This window comes from Pavona decussata, unplaced genomic scaffold (assembly GCF_977016875.1).
Source record: "Pavona decussata unplaced genomic scaffold, jaPavDecu1.1 SCAFFOLD_187, whole genome shotgun sequence".
NCBI lineage: Eukaryota > Metazoa > Cnidaria > Anthozoa > Scleractinia > Agariciidae > Pavona > Pavona decussata.
In genome coordinates, this window is record NW_028145596.1 from 658,505 (window position 1) to 679,501 (window position 20,997).

The window sequence follows — 20,997 nt, forward strand, 5'->3', positions numbered from 1 at the left end:
TCTTGATTAAGAGAAATTCACGAATTTGCTGTTTTCAGATTTCGTTTGTGATGTTGCCATCCTCCTGTAAACCGAGCAGTTTATTTGCACTGAAAGAGAAAAGATTCGCTGTGCTATATTGGAATCAGTAACATTCTAATACTAACTTTTGAAAATTTCGAGGCATTGTTGATAAGTTGGAGATTCCTTCCATGTTGAATAAAGTTAACAGTTTATTCGTTCCATGGAAAGGAGCGTTACGTGACGATCCTAACAACGGCTGCACCGGAATCTAAACTAAGAAGGCCATCGTGAATCTAGTCCCTAAACCTTCCGGGGGCCATGAAACCTGTGATTCCGTGTCTTTTCACAAAAAAAGCGCCCAAGTTTTCATGGGCCAACTTTTCAAAAATTCGGGTAGGATGGTGCTTCCTAATACAGATTTAGTAACCTTTACCAAGATGTTTTCCCGCGTAGACATAAACCGCACAAAAATACCTTTCAATTAGTAACCCCAGTCCATAAGAAATCAGAGTTTGTCGGGCAATTCCGAGATGCTAAAGAAACTAACTGCAGTTGTCCTTCTTGATCTAAGCAAAGCTTTCGACAGTATTGACCATTAAATACTTCTCGCTAAGTTACAGGACATCGGTGAGTACAGACCTCACGATACCAATTTGTGCGAATAAATACAACTTTGTCGACCAAACTACCTGTTAGCTCTGGCGTTCCACAAGGGAGCATCCTTGGACCATTACTCTTTAACATCTATGTTAATGACCTCCCTTCCGTGCCAGAAAATTGTTCATCGCAGTGTTACGTCGACGATACCAAACTACTCCCGTCATTTCAACTCCAAGATCAGCACGAAGCAATAGCAAACATGAATAAGGACTTGATAGGTATTCGGAATTGGTGCTTTGATAATCAGCTTTTACTCAACCCAGATAAAACAAAACTAGTGATATTCTGCAGCCGGCAAATGACTGCTAAGGTTAGCGACTTTAGGCTATTTCTATTGGGGAAGGAACTCGAGCCCGTTAAGGCCGCAAGAGACCTTGGTGTAACACTGGACTTGTCATATTGTTTCCACTGTATCCTCTTGCATGTCACGGTTAGGCCAAATTAACTGTGTTAAGCATATTTTTGATAAGCGCGCCTTAATTAGTATTATAAATGCCTTAGTGTTTAGTAAATTATTCTATTGCTCTTCTGTCTGGGGCAATACTACTCAAGCTAATCTGGACAAGTTCCAAGCAGTACAGAATTTCGCTTGTCGCATTGTGTGCGGCGCTAAAAAATTCGATCACATAACTCCTTTGCTAAAAGATTTGCGCTGGCTACCAATCAGGCAACAACTTTATTTTCGTTTTGGTGTTCTGGTTTTTAAGTGCATGACGAGATGTGCTCCGGAGTATTTGACATCTAAGCTCGTCAGAAGATCTCAACTCTTGAACATACCACTCTTCCGCACTGCTAGCGGCCAAAGGACCTTTCAATATCGAGCGACCTCTCTGTGGAATGAGTTGCAGCCTTCGCTCAAACTTAGCCCTACCATGACGGTGTTCAAGCGCTTACTTAGGCAAAAACTTCTCAATGACTGTTTTAGTTAATCCACTAGCTTTATCTTCTTTTATCATTGTCTTGTACTTAGTTATGTAATGTTAAATTGACTCTGAAAAGCCCCGTGGGAACGAGCCAGTAAAATATGTATGTATGTATGTATGTATGTATGTATGTATGTATGTATGTATGTATGTATGTATGTATGTATGTATGTATGTATGTATGTATGTATGTATGTATGTATGTATGTATGTATGTATGTATGCGCAGAAGCACACTTTATAGTCCGACAGCAAACTTAAGCGTTAGTAATTTAAAAATTACAAACGCTTAAGTTTGCTGTCGGACTATAAAGAGCCATAATGGATAAGGAAGTTGGTTTCTAAAGAAACTATGGTACTGCATCGGTGGGGAGTAGAAACGACGAATGTTTGGTTTATCAACAGAGTTGATAACTAAAGGCAAATTAGCCACCGTAGAGAGATTCGAATGCTGACGTTTTGAGCGTTAGCCCTTCGGCAGACCTATTTTTTGGATTCGCTCTGCCGAAGGGCTACGGCTTGAAACGTCAGCACTCGGATCTCTTTACGGCGGCCAATTTATCTATAATTCTCAATTCTGTTGATAAACCAAACATTCATTTATAAAGAGCCATAACTCCCGGAAAATTGTACAAGTGGTGAGTGACACACCCTACACCCTATGGTGCTTCGTCCTCGACCTCAAGTCATTTGACACCGGCCATATTCGTCAAAACCTTCCTGTTGTCCTTTCGTGTTTCTTATCGTTCGTTCCCAAAAGAGGAAAGTACTTTTATTTCGTCCTCTGTTCGTTCTCTATGGGTGTGTACGGTCTCGAGGCAAATAGCAAGCAAAAAAAAGGGCAAACGTTAACTTCAATTGTTTATTTGTTCCTTTGCACATACATTCCTGTTGAGAATAAATATGGAATTTATTGACTGACAGGAAAACAACATTTTGGGTTTTAGCTCCGAGAGCCATGTTTGGAGCAGATTATTTACAGTTTTATTTTGCGCAGGTATTTTATATTTACATACATCAGTATTCGATTGGATTGATTGTTAGAGCGCTTTTCAATTGAGCATCCAAAGTAAACATTTCGCATTTCCTTTCCTTCGCTCTATAAATGGTTCAGTTGACCACTTTCTCAATTATTAGACATTAAACCAAAAACAATCCCGACTTGCTTAGAAGGGTTTTCGGCGTTTAAGGCCATTTACTTACATTTTCTTTGCGGTTGATTAATTCATTATGTTGTTTACGTCTTTTTGGGTACGTTAACGGTAATTACTTTGGTTACGGTTTTGTGATACTCAATTGAACACCGCTCTCTCTTGCTAACGGGTTTTCCGTTTGTCGAGCGAATTAAAATATAAATTAACAAAGTACATCTTGTAGTGCATCACGCAGGAGTGCTGCTGCTTGTTCTCCTATGTTATTGTTACCAAGGTCCAAGTGAGTTAGTTTACAATTTTTATCTTTTAGTGCACCACACACGTGTGCGGCTCCTTGGTCTCCTATAATGTTAGAACTTAGGTTCAAGTTGGTGAGTTTACAATTTTTATCTTTTAGTGCATCACACAGGTGTGCTACCCCTTGTTCTCTTATATTGTTAACACTTAGGCCCAAGTTAGTGAGTTTACAATTTTTATCTTTTAGTGCATCACACAGGTGTGCTGCTCCTTCTTTTCCTATTTTGTTTTTACTAAGGTCCAAGTTAGTGAGTTTACAATTATCATCTTTTAGTGCATCACACAGATGTGCTGCTCCTTGTTCTCCTATACTGTTACCAACAAGGTTCAAGTTAGTGAGTTTACAATTTTTATCTTTTAGTGCATCAAACAGGTGTGCTGCTCCTTGTTCTCCTATATTGTTACAACTAAGGTTCAAGTTAGTGAGTTTACAATTTTTATCTTTTAGTGCATCACACAGGTGTGCTGCTCCTTGTTCTCCTATACAGTTCGTAGTAAGGTCCAAGTGAGTGAGTTTACAATTTTTATCTTTTAGTGCATCACACAGGTGTGCTGCTCCTTGGTCTCCTATACCGTTTATACTAAGGTTCAAGTTAGTGAGTTTACAATTTTCATCTTTTAGTGCATCATAAAGGAGTGCTGCTCCTTGTTCTCCTATATTGTTATGCATAAGGTTCAAATTAGTGAGTTTACAATTTTTATCTTTTAGTGCATCACACAGGTGTGCTGCTCCTTGGTCTCCTATAAAGTTTCCATCGAGTTCCAATTCAATGACTTTAACATTTACATCACTTAGTGCACGACCAATCTCTACACAACCCAACGCACCAAAAACGTTTCGTGATAAAGACAAGAACAACTCTTTGTGAACATTTTTAAGGACATGCACTACAGCTGCACACCCTATAGGAGCTAAGAAACCAAACTTAAAATTTACGCTATTAAAACCAATTTCTGCTAATTTATTTTGTAAAGTAGATTGCTGCTTTGCATTGATCTCATACAAACATTTACATACGTTCAGGGCTAATGTCCTGTCTTCCACAGCTGGCCAGAGGGTCAGTGTTCTTCCCTCTCTCAACAAGGGAAACTCCTGTCGCTCCTGTGTCGACACAGGAAGAAGTTCACTAAAAATATCAACATTGGACATTTCTTGGCCTGGATCAGGCTCCAACAGCCCTGCCACAAACTGTATCACTACTTGCCATGCACCTTCCTTGATGTGATCAGCAACAAATCTTCGCAATTCCTCTTTAGTCATGGTGTCCGTTACGTGCTTAGCAGCGAAAAATTCCTGCACTGTTAAGTGCAGGAAACAGTATTGTGCTTTGGGCTGTTCACTAAGTGAACGGCGCTTGGCGTCAGGCAAACGGTGAAGCAGTCCACAATCCTCCAGTCCATCAACTTCGTTTGATTCAAAGATTAATCTTCCTTGTTTAATGCCATTAAAAGCGATTTTTCCCAGTCTCTTGAACACCATTTCATTTTCGGGATGAAGCTCTTTAAATGGTTTGTAAATGTACGTCCCAAGATCGGTTTTAGAGCAGCTGTATTTGTCATCACGATTGTGCTTATAGAAGAAAATCTTGACGGTCATGCTGTAAATTTCGGTCATCTTTGTTGGGAGCTGCAGACCTCCATCGCAGATAGAGATCGCTATCAATTGTAGCAAGCAATGACGTATGATAAAACAATTCACGGGGATATAGCACAGTGAAAAGATGTTTATGTTTGTGCTGATGTGTTGCCATATTGTTTCCTTCGCGACGTAATCACCTTCTGTAAACTTCTCCACATAGTCCTCAATTTGCTCAGATGTAAATCCAAGAATTTCAACTGTCCTTTTGAATTTTAGGTTTCTAACACATTCCACAGCAGTTGGTCTTGTTGTCGTTATCACCGTACAACCACGGAGAAGTTTTCCTGACACTAGTTTTCTGTACAGACAGTGGAGGGGCATTTTCGCCTCCCCAGTGTTCTTGTAACAAGAGTCATCTTGGGCTACGTGTGACCTTGCAGAGAATTCATCAATTCCATCGAAAATCAAAAGTACTTTGGTGGGGTTCTCTTTAATATGGCTCCAAACCTCGTCATCCAAGCGTCCTACTGTTTCTGCGCGATCCAACAGCTCATAAAGATTGAGGTCTGTTTCCGAGTTTAAGTGCCTGAATTTCAAAAGGAAGGCCATTTCAAAATGCTTTTTCATCTTGGGATTACCAGATGCCCACATTCGAAGAAGCTTAGTAGAGAGCATTGTTTTGCCAATGCCTGGACGACCAACAACGAGAACATTGTTGTGCTGAGCATCAAAGATGTCCTCTGGCCGTACAGACTTGGACTGACTCGCATTGGGCGCGGGGTACACTTTGAGTTGTTCCCATCTATCTGTGGGAAAGTTATATCTCACTCTGCCTTCATGAATTACTGCATTTACATATATTTGGTCCGTGCACAGATCTTTAGCTTCTGGGCCTTCACCTGGATTAGTTCTGAAGGGTTGTTGAAGATCTGTAAGCTGCTCCGTGCCTGCTAAAATATCGTCCTTTATCTTTTGTACGGCCGCTTGCAGTTGCAAATTATCTGAATTGAGGAAAAGAAGATGAACATTGCATCAGCCATTTTCTATGTCGAAAAAGCTTTGCGTAGCCGAATATACTGGGGATGAAAATCTGATCGTGATTTTCTATTTCACAAACTGACAGTTTCCTTTTCTGTTCTGGTATCGCTTTTAGAACAAAACACAGTTTACTAATATATAGTAGTTAACTGTAGCCCCCTCCCAAAAAAAAAACTTAATTAAATGATTAACACAATCTGGGAGATGGTTTTTACTAATAACTCTCAGAGCCATAGCCTCAATAAAGATGATAGTGTTATGGCAATTTTGTAAAGAAGACAAAATAGTGCCTCTTCCTTTTCGTTCTGAAGTTAATTTCTGCACGAGACAATTCTTTGGTTGCAACTCAAAAGCAGTATCTGTGGCATAACAATCATCATTTCATAAATTGTTGGGGTTTCATTAAGGGCAAGCCACCGCGCAAACTGACCGTCCGTGAACACAACTTTGCCCAGTTATTTTTAACATCTCAAGCAATGTTTTCAATAAAGATCATACCCAAGTTAACTACATGTACATGCATCCTGCCCTCGCCCAGGTGCAATAACCTCTTGCCCGACTGGGCAAGATCTTAAGGACACTGCCTACTTTTGTTACTGCGCATACGTTCTGCGTATCTCGAGATACTCGGGTTTCCTGTGGGTGGTTCCTACTAATATAGGGGTATTTTAGCGCGTTTTGAAACTATGCGGAAAAAGCAGATCTTAGCAAGAGCTTTTGCCAATAATTGGTATTTAAAAAGAAACTGGAGATAGCCATACATTTTTTCAGAGATACATGTAATAAAGCTTCAATTTGGAAAAAATGCCATACATCGCTTTGTATTTTAGCACTTTTAAGAATTATTCTTCATTTATTGTCTCTTAGAAATGTAGGGTTACCCTTAGCCTTCTTTTTGGATTCTAATAGCCCTAGCTAAGATCTGCTTTTCCCGCATAGTAATAAAATGCTCCAAAACGCTTCTGTTTTAGTATGCACCGTTGTTAATGAAATCCCTGAAATTGCTGCCAATAATTCTTTCCAAACCAACTGTCAACAGATAGTTTGAAGACATTTTTTCACCACTTCATGAATCATATTGTTAGATCTGATTTTTACGCAGCTATCTGGAACTGACCTTCATCCTCGCTTCCTTCTCTCTTTCTTTTTCTCTTTTGTTCATTTTCCTTTCTTCCTGTGCTATGGAGAATATTCAACTTTTCCATTTCAGTGGTCATATGCTCGCTGATGTCACCTGAGGATCAACATTCAACACAACTTGGTAAATTTTTTGCATGATATCCTTTCCAGGCAAAAGTATCAAGTGAACTGTAATTTGATCACATTTTAAATTAAATATAAAAATTCAGACCACACGCATGTGTATGGTTTATTGGCAAGAGCAAAGTGATAAGATACACTGTATAGAAAGACTCTACAACTATAAACTGTAGGGTGGCGCTACTCTTTCTCCTCGTTAGCACCAAGACTATACACAAGTAAATATGTGCTTTAAAGGTGGTATTTTTTCCTGAATTATTGCTTTGTCTGGGTGTGCTGAAAAAAAATTTCTTCAAGCAGCCACCCATGGATAGATGAGGCAGCAACTCTGAGCTTTTGTCGCAAAAAAATTCAAGTGACCAAATTTCTTGTGCCTTTTTCTGGAATTGTTTTAGCTGTTGTAGCAATGGTGCACACTTACCACAATAAAAAATTCAGTCCAATCAGACTTGCACTCCACCGAATAAAATCAGATGAGCAAACATTTGAGACAGTCTGTAATAATGCCACGTTAGAGTTCCAGCGCAAGTGGACATGACATTTTGTTCAATCTGACTAAAAGATGTTGAGTAACCCAAGCAGTATAGTCACTGCCACTGTTGGTAGCCTCATCTATTTTGTTCCGTGGCTTTAAAGTTGGACAAGGCATTGACTTTTATTTATAACAAAAGACCCTTAATATTAATGGCAGTGTCCCCTCTGGTTTGTCCTTGGGTAAAGAGTGAGGGTCTTAAGCAATTAAACTAATCAATTATTTGATGAGCTTGGGAGCTGGTGCCTAAAAGGTTGGTGGAGCCATGCAGTATGGGGAAGGAGGTTTATGGCAACCCTGCGAGCAGCCACCACCAAAGGCACCATCACACTGAACCCAATCGGTGGAATACTGTGCTTACCAAGGGAGGGCAGAGAGGGAAAAAGGGTTGAAAATAAAGCAAGTAAAATGGCCTTTCTCACAGGCCAGCAAGCTAGCAAATGGAAAGAGAACCATGAGGCGCCTACAGCAGAGAGCTCAAAGATCACCCCTGAGCCGCGACGAAAGGCGACCACTGACAGGCATTGTCTTGACTTTAACCTTGCTCAAAATAATTACATTTAGCCACATTTAAAATTCACTCTTTCCTTTGAGACAAAACCATCAAATGTTCATTCAATAAAATGATAACCAAGTATATAACCATATATATAATATATAATAACCAAAATAATAATAATTACAAGCTACATATATGAACATTATTAGAAACAACAGGCAAGAAGAGCTAAGACAGAATATTTTTAAGGCCAGACTCATTGATCATGTCCTTCAGCCAGCTTTTCCAGTGATGACAATTACCTTGGCTATAGTGCGGCCATCCTTGGAAAACACGAGGATCGTTAAGAATGTTTGCCACAACAGAGGCTGCCATGGTACTTGCAAAAGCCATCCAGTCACCACTTGAAGGCTGAGTTGGATCTCCAAAACTGGCCACACCTTTTACTATCACCCATTCTACCTTGTCATCATAGGCTGCTGCATAAAGACCTGAAATAGGAAAACAGATAATTTGAACTATTGATGTGCTCTAAAAACATTCATGATTTCAGGCAAGTGGTAGGCATACACTCTAGTTAGGTATAGTTGTGGGGGAGGGAGGGTGGGTGAGCAGTGTTAGAATATTCTAGTAATATTCTTGCTCCACCCCTCCCCCCACCTACCGGTATGTCATGCTTCATGACTACTGGATAGTATGAACTCACATTGTAGTCAACAAATAGGGTTTGAAAATCTGGCTAGCACTTATAAAATATTACATGATTAAATATTCTTTTTTTTCGCATTCAACTCTGACTATTGTAACCTCACAAGTGTAATATGAATTATTACGCTACAAAGGAAAGGTTGGAGCTAGCCAATAGGTGATAGCTGTACAGTATTAAGAAGAAGGAGTAAGTAGATGCATCTAAGCACAGTATAGACTGTCTAAGATACACTCTAAGCATTTTTAAGGACAGTGCTTCCTAATACAAAAGTCTGTGATTATGCAGGAAAAACAGATCTTGATATGGGCTACTGGAATCCAGAAAGAAAATTGGGGGTAGAAAGGCATTCTTTAGAGAAAATTAAGGAACAATTATTCTAAAAAGCAAAAAATAAAAATACAAAACAATGTACATGTATGGCGGTTTTTTTTTTCCCAAATGGCAGCTTTATTACAGGAATCTCTGAAAAAATGCATGGCTAATCCCAATTTTCTTTTTAAATAACATTTATTGGCAGAATCACTTACTAAGTTCTGCTTTCTCTGCTTAGTTTTAAACCACGCAGAAATATCTCTGTATTAGTAGGCACCACCCATAAGGAAACCTGCGTATCTCAAGATGCACAGAACGTACATGTACATGTATGCGCTTTAACAAAAGTTGGCAATGTCCTTAAATTCAGTTTACTGTTGCTTAGACCTTTTACTTTGTACAAGTAATTCACAAATTGATAGACAAAGGATGCAATCAATTTCTTAAAACACTTACCTTCACCCTCTGATTCAATAGCAATAGCTTCAGGATATTGCTGAACAACATCCTCATGCCTCCAACCAGACCTGGGTGCCAGTCGCTGGCTCAGAATATCCCCATCACGGTGCACTCTCACTTCTCGCTCATCTGGGTTTTCCAAAGGAGCAACCCAGCCATCGACAATATGCCTGATAAGCTGACCAATATTTCTGCTCACAGGTGTTTTGATGCCGGAGGGTGTTGTTAGCTTGGAAGGTACGATAACATCTCCTAGTTTGGCTTCATCAGGACTTAAGCCAATGCAGGTACCCACTGAAAATACAGCCTTGGGACGCAGGACCTTGACTGCATTCTTTACAGTTGTTGAAGAACCACCTGGCTCTGCAGAGCCTTTGGAGCATTTTATTAATGCAATCTTTAGCTTCTCCTGGTCACCGCTTCCAGTTGATCCAAAGCACACATAACCAATCTCTTTGTGCCAACTCCTGAAAGGTTTATCAAGGTATTGGAAACAGCTTAAGAACTCACAGTCCTCCACCATCAGTAGCAGAACATCAATTGGTAGTTGAGCATCACTCCATTCTTCACTGGTATTTGGAAGCTCACTTGTCTTTGGAAGCTTAATACTGAGTTCTGGAGGACTGTCTTCAGACTGCAGTGAAGAGCTTTTCTTCCGCTTCCTTTTAGCACCTAATGGAGAGCAAGCAAAAAGTAGAGAAAATGAAAACATACATTTTGGTTTGTTCAATTAATTTCACTATACAGAAAGTAAAAGTTAATTCAAAAATTATTAACAAAAATTTTGTATAAAATAATTATTTTAGTCGTACAAAAATAAAGTTTTGAGTAGACATCATGTTTACCTCAAGCATTTAATCTCCCACATGATCTTGATTATTAAGTAAGTTTGTTTTCTGTGTTTTGTCAGGAAATCAGTAAGACCATGAGATTACATCTATGTTATTAGTTTCAGATAAATTATATGGCTTTTGGTATTCATGAATTGTCCACTGTCTTTATTAACAGTTGATCTAGCCAATATTAAGTAAGATGTTTCCATACAGGGTTATCATTTACTAAAAGCATGTAATACGGTATGAAAACCTAGTTTTCCTTCTACACTGTACCAATTAATTGAAGTCCTCCAAAATGTAATGTTCAAGAACAAAACTACGTTCTTCTAACCCTCGCTGGTAAAATAACTAATAACGCCTTTTAGCTCTTGAGTTAAAACAACTCAAACACAGGCGATTGTCAATGTGTAAATTAGGCTTTGACCTAATTTTTTTTCAATTTCCTGCTGTGAAATCTTCGGAAATTTTCACAGCAGTGTTCTTTCCTTAAGGGAAATTGAAAATTTATGTACACAATTCCCATTTTTCTCGACTAGTGTTGCTAAGATTGTAGTTCTGTTGTCACACAGAAAAATATCATTGATTAAATTTATACGTAGTTACCTCTTATGTCTTCCAAGCTGTCGTCATTACCTTCCATCATTCTAAAACCTTCTCTCAACACTCCCACTCTCAAGGTCCATGCAATCAATCTTCAAGCTCTCAGTCTAGGATCATCCAGGCTCTCCTTCTCTACACAGTGCTTCTCAGATGCCCTGTCAGTAAGCATTGAAAATAAACTTCTAATTATTATTACAGTCATACTTTTAAAAATTGTTGTAGGATTTTGTAATGACTGTTGTCAAGCAGTAAAAAGCACTTAAACACAGCCATAACTTGAATTCAATTGACTCTGAGTTGCTAGTTTGAGTTGCGAGACTTCTAAGCCTAGAAAATCAAGTGAAGATAATTATTCCTAATCCTAGTCAAGATAACATATTATAAAGTTAGGGATCGCAAAGACGTAAAAATGAACAATAGACAAGCATCATGTCACTTTAAAATATGGGAGTACCCAACACTATTGCTCTTCTGGTTTCATGAACGCATGGGAACATCCTAGAAACTCTGATCGAATGTTGTGTCGTGGAGAGCTGCAATGATAAAACCCAGGTACATGCAGGTTAATTTCTCTTTTCCTTTCCTGGCGGTACACCATGGAGGATGATCCCGAGTGTAGTGGTAAGCAATGTTTTATTTATCTTGTGTTATTTTATGCTACTTCATGTGCAAAAGTAAACTTATTATGCATGGATAATTTATCAAAAAGAAACTACATGTAACTGGCAAGGAACCTTTTTGCGTACATTTTGTGTTGTATAAAGACTACACTAGCATTCTGACTACAAGGACAAAGCCTATCTTTAAGTTAACCCTCTGGGTGCAACTTGGCAGATCTTTAAACTGAACTCAGTGCAAGAAAAAACTACGTTATTACGTGGGATGCCCTCAGGGCAGACTGCTCAAAATTTCGGTGGAATTCCTTTTTTTTCTTCCTCATGGTTGCAAATTGCAATGAATAAATTAATTTAACCTGAATTAAATTCTGCTCTCTAGGAGAGAGAAGATATTTTTGTCCTCTTTTGTTCTCATTGTCTTCAAAAAAAATGGCCCAATCAGAACTGTTTTGTGCATGTATGTCCAGAGGGAGGGGATTAACTCATCCCTATCTGTGTGACATCACATAACCACTAATCAGTGAAAGGCTTTTTTCACTGAAATTGGTGCCCTGTGGCAGCCATATTGTTTACATGTTTTAGACTCAAATATGCCATTTTCAGAAAGACAATAAATTGAAGCAGTAAATTGAAAGGATTACTGTACTTCTAAGAAGTACTAGTTTAAACCGTGGTAATTGGAGAGTTCCTGGTGAGGAAATCACGCTTTGTTTGACACATTGTAGAACCAGAATGCAAGGAGGAAAGGTCACTGATAAGCTTAAACACACATCACTTCACTTTGTCAAACTGAGTCACGCTTAATCGCTATAATGGAAATCCACTTCACAAAAAAATTAAAAGTTTGGTTGTCAAATTTTACTAAAAGTTTTCATTGAGGAAAGCTTTTTGTCTGTTTATCTTTCTGTTTTAATCTTACATGTCACTTACTGACATTACCAGAATATATATAGCACTGACGATAAGGTTTTCGATGTTGCGCTGTTTGTATTATTTTCTAAGATATATGTACAGGGAAAACATTTGTTAAGAAGAATACCTCGTGCCTCACACAGACGCTTTAATACTAATGCTTTCATGTTTGATTTGGAGAAAGAAACTGTTTGTATATTAATTATTTTTCCATAGTAAATGTTGGTTGGGTCTGTATCTATCGGTCATTACGTTATTACGGTATGATTTCAAGTTAAGCATAACACAATATCATGTAATCTTTCTGACTAATACTACGCAGTTAATTCAATCACGAAGGGAGGATAGGTTGAAAAATCTGCAAGGCGTACAATGGGAATATATAAAATGAAGCTACACGTACTGCTGCTTAACATACACCAACGCGTCCCACGTAAATGCTCTTAAAAGCGTCTTGTTTCTGAAATGTCCGGTTTTACGTCTCTGCAATCCCTAACTTTTATATAACAAAAAAATGTTCATTTTCTAGGTTTAGCAACTCGCAACGCCAACTCACAACTCGTATTCTTCGCACACCCCAAGCCTTTTCACCAAAATATAAAAGGCTCAGATTCAAAGCAGCTGGTTTTTTTGCAGGTTGTGGGCACTTGAGGAGAACCTTGTAAATGGCCCACTAATTTTCCACTATACATATGCATGCCTGGTTATTAAACTTGAGACGGAATTTAATCCATCAAAGACGAAATGAGAAATGAAAAGTACAAACAAAAGTTTAAAATCTTACCTCTTTTAAAAAATAACACTGTAGCAGCTGGTATCTTACAATGTACTTCACTTTCTTTGTCGCTTGTTAGAAGAGATTTCTCGCTAGACTTGCCTTCCAATGTACAAGATCTACATAAAATTAAGGTAGTTTAACATACATTACAATCACAGTATCAATAAATTAAAGATTAAAGACTGATGCATCAATCAGCTACTTATGTGCTGAAATGTTGACATTTACTGGATTTTTTAATTTTTTTTTTTAAGTAGAGATACCACCTACAGCTGTAGGTACATTTTAGCAAAGGAAGATTAAATTTGGTTTGAGTTAAACTGTAGCAGAGAGTTTGATTGGAGTTTGAGTTAGATAGTATAAAATGACTGACAAAAAGGGCTGGAGTCAAGTCCAGGAAAAATCAGTGTTAGTGGGGTTCTACTGTATTTAATTTCATTATGTGATGGCTTGCAAACAAAACTAAACATGACAAAAAGGTGTCACACTGAAACACAAAAGAGGCCACAGAAGAAATCACTTACATGTACAGTGTAGGAAATATTCCAAACAGCCAAAAAGGATCAACAACATAACACACAAGATCGTGTACCTTGCCTAAGAGATTTTAGACCACCAGTCTGATTCAGATCTGGTTAATGATATGTTTAGCATAGATAACTACCTGATTGAGAATTAATACTTCTGGATCTCACTAAAAATAAAATTGTGTGTCTGAGTGGGTGACATGTCTGCACTTCATGCAAATTCGGATCCACGCATCATGCATGTGATGTTCAAGGTCCAACAAAGGAGATAGTTTGAAGCACAAATTTTAAAACTTTTCCTTAAGACCATTACCTTCAGTATAAAACATTCCCAGATTAAAATGCCATGCTCTTAAAGACATTACAACACTTATAACTGAAGGATTATCATTCCAGAAATATCTGAATTTAATACATCAAAGAGGCAAATGAGATGCAAATGGGAGCAAAAGCTGTAAATCAGAGTTTAAAATCTTTAACCTGTTTTAGCATAATGTTGAAATCTAATTTCACTTTCTTTGTCTCTTGTTAGAAGAGGTTTCTCTTTAGTTCTGAAAAGGCAACCAGTAACTGGTTCGCTCACATGCCAACTCGCCCACAACAAACTCGTCCAAAGGGAAGCTAGCTAACTTGCCTTCTCTACGTTTGTCCAAAATGGTGGCCTACAAATGTAAACAACAAGAGCCTTGCATAACTTGTAACTCATTTTTAAAATACTAAATGCAGTTATGACTATATTTTATTCTTTAAGCGTGTAATCAAAGTGTCATCTTCCGTGTGGGAGAGTTTGTTGAAGGCGAATGTCCAAGTAGGCAAATAATTTATTTAAAAAAAGATTTTCAAAGCAGGCAGATTCTGTTGCAAGAAATCTTTACGCCGAAAACAATATTCGTTCACGATAATCCTGAACCAATGTTAAATAGTGATTAAGATAACCATTTAATTACTAATATAGGCAAGATTTCCGCACAGCCCCATACATTAATTATGCATACAGTCTTTGTTGAAAGGAAACAATAAGGATAACAATAGTGCGCCGTTGGGATTACTTCGCTTTGTTCCTCTTAGTTTTATATTTTCTTTCTACGTCTATATGGGCTTTGCCGAAATCTTCGAATTTTAGGATAAAAATACGGAAAATCTAAACAAAATTTGACAATTTTAGCAATTTTTACGCATTTTAATTTGTCCTCGTTTTAAAAATGTTTAGAATTAAGTGACAATTGTTTTCGCATGGCCGTAAAAATAAAAGCAGATTAACCAGTGGTTTTTAATCGCGACTGCCGTAAACTATCAAAAATAAAGTATTTCTTTACCTTTCTTTTTGTTTTACGTCCTATTTTTGCTGCTGTCGTTCCTAAAATAAAGCCAGAGGTTCTCGCTTGCATAGACGTGCGGGCTTCATGTGTTACGGTATCTGATATATTTCGTCTTCCTCCGGCGTATCTCGAAGAGCGCGTAGAGCGGTAAAATGGTTTGTCAGTCCTGGTGAACTTCGTTAAGGTTGGCATCTTACAATATATGCCAACATTGCTCATCTTTAGGGCATTCTTGCACCCAACTAGTGGACCTTTCACGGACGGCGCGTTTAGATTGTGTTCCTTGTACTATTCTGTTCACCATTCGTAATCCGCAAGGATATTGGGCGACTTTAAAAGGTGATTAAAGGCTTGGAACGATGGGCGAAGGTCAGTCAAATTACTGACGCAGTAGCGTGGCATTGACGTAGGGTAAGGACACAAAAACAATAAGACGACGATTCGGAACACAAGCAATAACTACAAAAACTGAAGTCGGCCAAGACTCGTTGATGCTCTATAACTCACTATAACATGGTTGCATGGGGCTATGACTTGGAGAAATACCCAAACCGAGACTGGCCAATCAAGGGGCAAGAATGACGCATTTTCCCGTGAAAATTACAAGGCAAGTGCAACGCACATGAAAAAAATTACCTTTGTATTGTTATGTAGATTTTTAAAGGCCTACAAAAAATAAAATATATTTGTTGAGGGGCAATTTCCAACAAATCCCTCGTAGTCTAGTGGTAAAGCAGATGGACAGGGAATCCAACGCTAACAGTAAGGCTTCAGTTCAAGGCACGGTATGGTAGGTAGACCGAAAAAAAGAAAGAAAGAAAGAAAAAGCAAAGCGTTAGGGGGCTGGGGTAGAGAAATAAAGAAAATGGGATTGGGAAAATGGAGAGAGAAGTGGAGAAAAATTCATGACACGACGAAATCCTCTTTTATTGACGCAGTAAGTATTATTTGCAATGCATATATGCAAAACACATGGGAATAGGTTATTGTCTTTAAAAACAATGAAGCGCATACATAATTAATACATCAGCATGCATAATTAATGTATGGGGCTGTGCGGAAATTTTTCCCTAATATAAAGATGAGCTTACGAAGTGAAAATTCGTTTCCCAAGTTGAAACAGCTGAGACTAGTACATAAATCAGTCACGAGACTTAATAATTCAATCGTGGTGCTCAGATCTTCAACAGTGGCACGTCGTCTCGCATTCAGCCAAACGGTATTAAAGACCAAAACCCTTCTCCGGTGATTACAAGAACTGAAACACAAACATTGAAAAGAACATGAAAACTGTTCGATGCAGGAAGACAAACAAACATTGACAAACCCTGATGACTGCGTACATGTATTTATATTAGACCACCAAATCAACCAGGAGAAATTCCTTGAAACACACATCAAATGAACTGATTTGACTCCTTACCTTTGCTGTAACAACGAGAAGAAACGAAAAAGCCCAAAACAATTACGTTCCAGAGGGCCACGCAGTGGCCACGAAGATTTTTTTTCGGAGCTTCTGCCCAGCGAGGTTTTCGAGAGCCGCTCCCAAACTAAACTGAAAGTGTGTCACTTCAAGGTCTAAACTAAAGATAACCAGAGATCATGCGAAACGGCACGTAACTGAGGTCTAAATAACTGGAATATCCGCTAAAAAGATTAAATTATCCATAGTTTTTGTCTAAATCAACTGCAATGAATTTTGAACAAGAAAGAATAGGAGAAATTTCTGGGAAAAAAAAACATCGCATAAGCATCCGCCATGTTTTTCTGGGCTTTTCAGCGAGAAACCCTGTTGGTTGAGAAAAGATAACATCGGCCTAAGGGAGGTGACGTCATCGGGTTATTCTTCGGAGCAGCCACGAACCGAGATCCGATTATACCGGAAATTGACCTGCATTCACTCTCTTTCAGTAGTAATGGCGGACGACGTCGGGGAAATAAAGACTTCGAACGTTTGTTAGGATTCGTTATGGAAGAATACAGAGTTCTTTCTACTTTCGTTTCTTGGCGTCTGAACACTGACCTCAAGGATTTTACGTTCGATTTGTGGAAGAAACGTGGAACTATGAAAACAGTCAAGATTTGCTCAGGTAACATCGGCCTACGGGAGGTTAACATCGACCTAAAGGAGGTTAACATCGGCCTACGGGAGGTTAACATCGACCTAAGGGAGGTACGTTTTATAGTACCACGTTTGTATCGTATGTGTTATACTGGCACAATCGTACACATGGAAAGCTTATTTGCCAGCATTAACACGTACAATCTTGCAGGAGCTTTTCTAATCATTGACCCGAGTGTCATTTCATTTATTGCCAACTCATAACATCCACCTACAGGAGGTTAACATCTACTTAAGGGAGGTACAGTGGCTCACAGTGTACATTTTATAACTTATGTATTACAAAAGTCAATTCATAGGCATAGAAGCTTACTCTCTAGCAGGGAAACTTGGGATCATAAGGAGCTTTTCTATCATTGACTTGAATTTCATAATTTTCATTTTTACCAACTCATAACATCCGCCTATAGGAGGTAAACATCTACCTAAGGGAGGTTATGGTATTATAATAAGGAAGGATGGACTTGAAGAAAGCTTACGAATCTTAAGGGGCTTTTGCTTTTCTTGTACATGCCATTTTAGAATAAATTTATTTATAAATAATAATAATAATAATAATAATAATAATTATTATTATTATTATTATTATTATTATTATTATTTGAAAAGCCTTTTAATCTCACTAGAATGAGATAAATGAGAGTTTTCTCATTTTTTTATTTACACTCATAACATGGAATACAGTGAAAGGCAATTGTTCTCTTGTTGTTGTTGTCTTTTTTTTCTTGGTTGACCCCATCAACCTGTAATTTCCACATTAAATTTTGCTAGAAGTGACTGTTTATGACTGTAGAAATGATAGATCATTTTTAAAAAATATAACCCTTAATATGTCAGAATTTATTTTAATTTAATTTGTGATCTGACTCACAAGAGGTTTGACTGTTTGACTGCTTCATTTTTTATTTGCCATTAACCAAAAAATACAACATAAATACATTAAAGATGATACACAATATTCCTACTAAACTATTTACAAGATGAAATGTGTTAAAGGCTAGGAAGCCTATATAGAAGCCTGGGGCTTATTAACCATAGGCATCCTGGAACTATAGGATAAACCATAGAAGTTAATGGTACTGAATGAAAATTCCAATTAATTTTTTTTAAAAGAAGAAAAAAAAAAGAAAAAAAGAAAAAAAAAAAAGAAAAAGGTGTGTAGCTCAACAAAGAGTCAATTTAACTTAGAAAGAAGGAATTTTCTAAGTCTTTTGCCAAACTGATACTTTCACTGTTTTGAATTTCACGACTAAGCGAGTTGAAAAGCGTAGGATCTAGAAACCGAATTGAGAATTTTCGAAGATTAGTTCAACAATAAGGTATATAGAAGGTATAAGGTATATGTGGGAGCAGGGATGGCGCAGTGGTGAGAGCACTTGCCTCCCACCAATGTGGCCCGGGTTCGATTCCCGGTCTCGGCGTCATATGTGGGTTGAGTTTGTTGTTGGTTCTCGTCCCTGCTCCGAGGGTTTTTCTCCGGGTACTCCGGTTTTCCTCCCTCCACAAAAACCATCATTTCCAAATTCCAATTCGACCTGGAAACAGTGGATGGAAGAGCCACCCCGTGGATTCCACTGAAATTCCTATTCTATCCTATTTATAGAAAAGGTTGGAATTTCTTGTATTATAAGAATGTATCTGGCTTGCAAGAGTAAACATATTGCGAAAATAATTTGGAAGTAAGCTTCTTTTAAAAAGATACATAAATTTACCAATTTGGTATAAATAAATGTCAGAGAATTTTAAAATCTCCTGTTCTTTAAAAAGAACACCAGTATGAACATCAAAAGAAACTTTAGATATTATTCTGATTATCTTCTTTTGCAGGACAATAATCCGATTTAAATTAGACTGATATGTCGATCCCCACACAGAAACACAATAAATTAAGTAAGGGTAAACTAGACTATAGTACAAGGAGCGTAAGGAAGTTTTGGGAAGGCAAAAACTAAACTTTTAAATAATACCTATTGATTTTGATATTTTTCTAGAAACACTAAGAATGTGAGGCTTCCATGACAGATGCTCATTGAGGATAACACCTAAAAATACTGTCTCTTTCACACGTTCAATTGCATTGTTGTCAATTTGAATAGATATATCAAGTGTTTACCTCCTTTGGGGTGGTCTAAAAACCGTCAAATTTGATTTTTTAAAGTTAATGGACAGCTTGTTTGCTCGACACCATTGAGTTAATTTAAGCATTTCTGAATTCAAGATTCCAGGAAGCAAGTTAAAATCTTTGTGGGAGAAAAATATGTTTGTATCATCTGCAAAAAGAAGAAAATCCACGACCTTTGACACGTTACACAGATCATTTATATAGAGTAGAAAGAGTAGGGGACCTAGTATAGAACCCTGAGGCACCCCGCACTTAATTTCGCAAGACTCCGAACTGACACCATTAAATTCCACATATTGTTGTCTATTGCTTAGATAGCTTTCGAACCCTCTAAGTGAAGTGCCACGAACACCATAATGCTCTAATTTTGAAATCAAAATGTTATGATCAACGGTGTCAAAGACCTTGGACAAGTCTATAAAAATACCAACTGTGCATTCCTTATTGTCAATGGCAGAAGAGATTTTGTCATATAAACAAGTAAGAGCATAAGCGCTAGCCGTGGAGTGATGCTTGCGAAAACCATACTGATTGTCAGAGAGAATGTTATGATTATTAAGAAACCTGAAAAGACGATTGTACATTACTCTCTCATTGCTTACTACAGTACATTAACAATATTGCTTTTATTTTATTTCTTTTCAGAATGCAATACTTAAACTGCACAGACCGCTGAAGAAACAGCTACTTCAAAGACACCTATGACTCCTTAATTCCACAAAAGACATTGTGTACTCAATTCATACGCATAGAAGCTTACTCTTCAGCAGGGAAAGTTGGGATCATAAGGAGCTTTTTTATCATTGACTTGAATTTCATTTTATTTTTACCAAGTGATAACAATTCCACCTGCGTATACAGGAGGTAAACATCTACCTGAGGGAAGTCATGATGTTTATAGCACCATGCAAGTATGTATTATAATAGGGAAGAATTGACTTGAAGAAAGCTTATGAATTTTAAGGGGCTTTTGCACTTCATGCACAAGGCCCTCAAATTTGGAATGACAACCCTCTTGATTTAGGTAATTCACTTACTATCTCGAATTGTAGACAAAAACTTAGAGATTACTTCCAATCAAATTGTGAATTCATGTTCTTTTGAACTCTCGTATACACGGCTTAGTTTAATTTAATATTTTATTTGTTATTTATTAAATTTTTTTTCATCTAAGTTATTATTATTATTATTATTATTATTATTATTATTATCACCACTATTATTAACATTAATATTTATCTATTTATTTATTTATTTATTTATTTATTTGTAAACTGTAAAGTAATTGCACCATTTTGACCAATCTCCTGTATGAATTGTGCCATGTAAGCCCCCGGCTTCGGCATCTCAATATCGATTTACAGGTATTACTTATTACCATGCACTCTCTTGTACTATCATTATGAATAAAGAGCATTATATATTATATTGTCTCAGTTGTTCAATAATTATTGTATTCAAACAGAAGAAAAAAAAAAGAGAAAAGTCCAAATTCTCCAATGCCAAAGGAACAGTGTAAATTCAGTTCAATTTCTCTACCCCAGCCAAATTCAATTCCCTTCTTCCCAGGCATGGTACATGGTCAAATGCCATGTGGGAGGGGGGGGGGGACAAGGCATTTATTTTTTGTTCAAATTTGACTTGTTCTCCAACTCATGACAAAGTTCCACCCATATTTAGAAGCATAGAGCTTACTTGATAACAAATGACATGTCATGAGCTTAAAACATGAAAATGAA

At 37.6% G+C, this 20,997-nt stretch overlaps 1 protein-coding gene and 1 long non-coding RNA gene across 3 annotated transcripts; one reads left to right on the plus strand and one right to left on the minus strand.

Annotated features, from left to right (window-relative positions):
- Positions 1-2,434: 2,434 nt before the first annotated feature.
- LOC146462476 (uncharacterized) lies at positions 2,435-13,189 on the minus strand. Of its 2 annotated transcripts, XM_085085574.1 has the most exons (6): positions 13,175-13,189; positions 10,865-11,016; positions 9,423-10,097; positions 8,248-8,436; positions 6,772-6,888; positions 2,435-5,617 (listed from the first exon to the last, which is right to left on the minus strand). In XM_085085574.1, exons 2-6 carry the CDS (start codon positions 10,902-10,904, stop codon positions 2,943-2,945), a joined length of 3,696 nt encoding a protein of 1,231 aa, XP_084941700.1. In that variant the 5' UTR covers positions 10,905-11,016; positions 13,175-13,189; the 3' UTR covers positions 2,435-2,942. The 2 variants fall into 2 exon arrangements, with proteins under 2 accessions (XP_084941700.1, XP_084941701.1); XM_085085575.1 differs by lacking the exon at positions 13,175-13,189 and having other exon boundaries at positions 10,895-10,919.
- A 3,625-nt stretch (positions 13,190-16,814) lies between these two features.
- LOC146462477 (uncharacterized) lies at positions 16,815-20,899 on the plus strand. The gene is made up of 2 exons (XR_014857126.1): positions 16,815-17,187; positions 19,904-20,899. It is a non-coding gene; the product is annotated as an uncharacterized LOC146462477 (long non-coding RNA).
- Positions 20,900-20,997: the final 98 nt, after the last annotated feature.

Excerpts from the sequence above, each read along its gene's own strand:
- LOC146462476 (XM_085085574.1), bottom strand. The coding sequence starts at position 10,904 with ATGATGGAAGGTAATGACGACAGCTTGGAAGACATAAGAG. Across the intron at positions 10,098-10,864 it reads CAGCTTGGAAGACATAAGAG|GTGCTAAAAGGAAGCGGAAG; the intron begins GTAACTACGTAT and ends GCTCTCCATTAG. Across the intron at positions 5,618-6,771 it reads AGAAGGAAGCGAGGATGAAG|ATAATTTGCAACTGCAAGCG; the intron begins GTCAGTTCCAGA and ends TCCTCAATTCAG.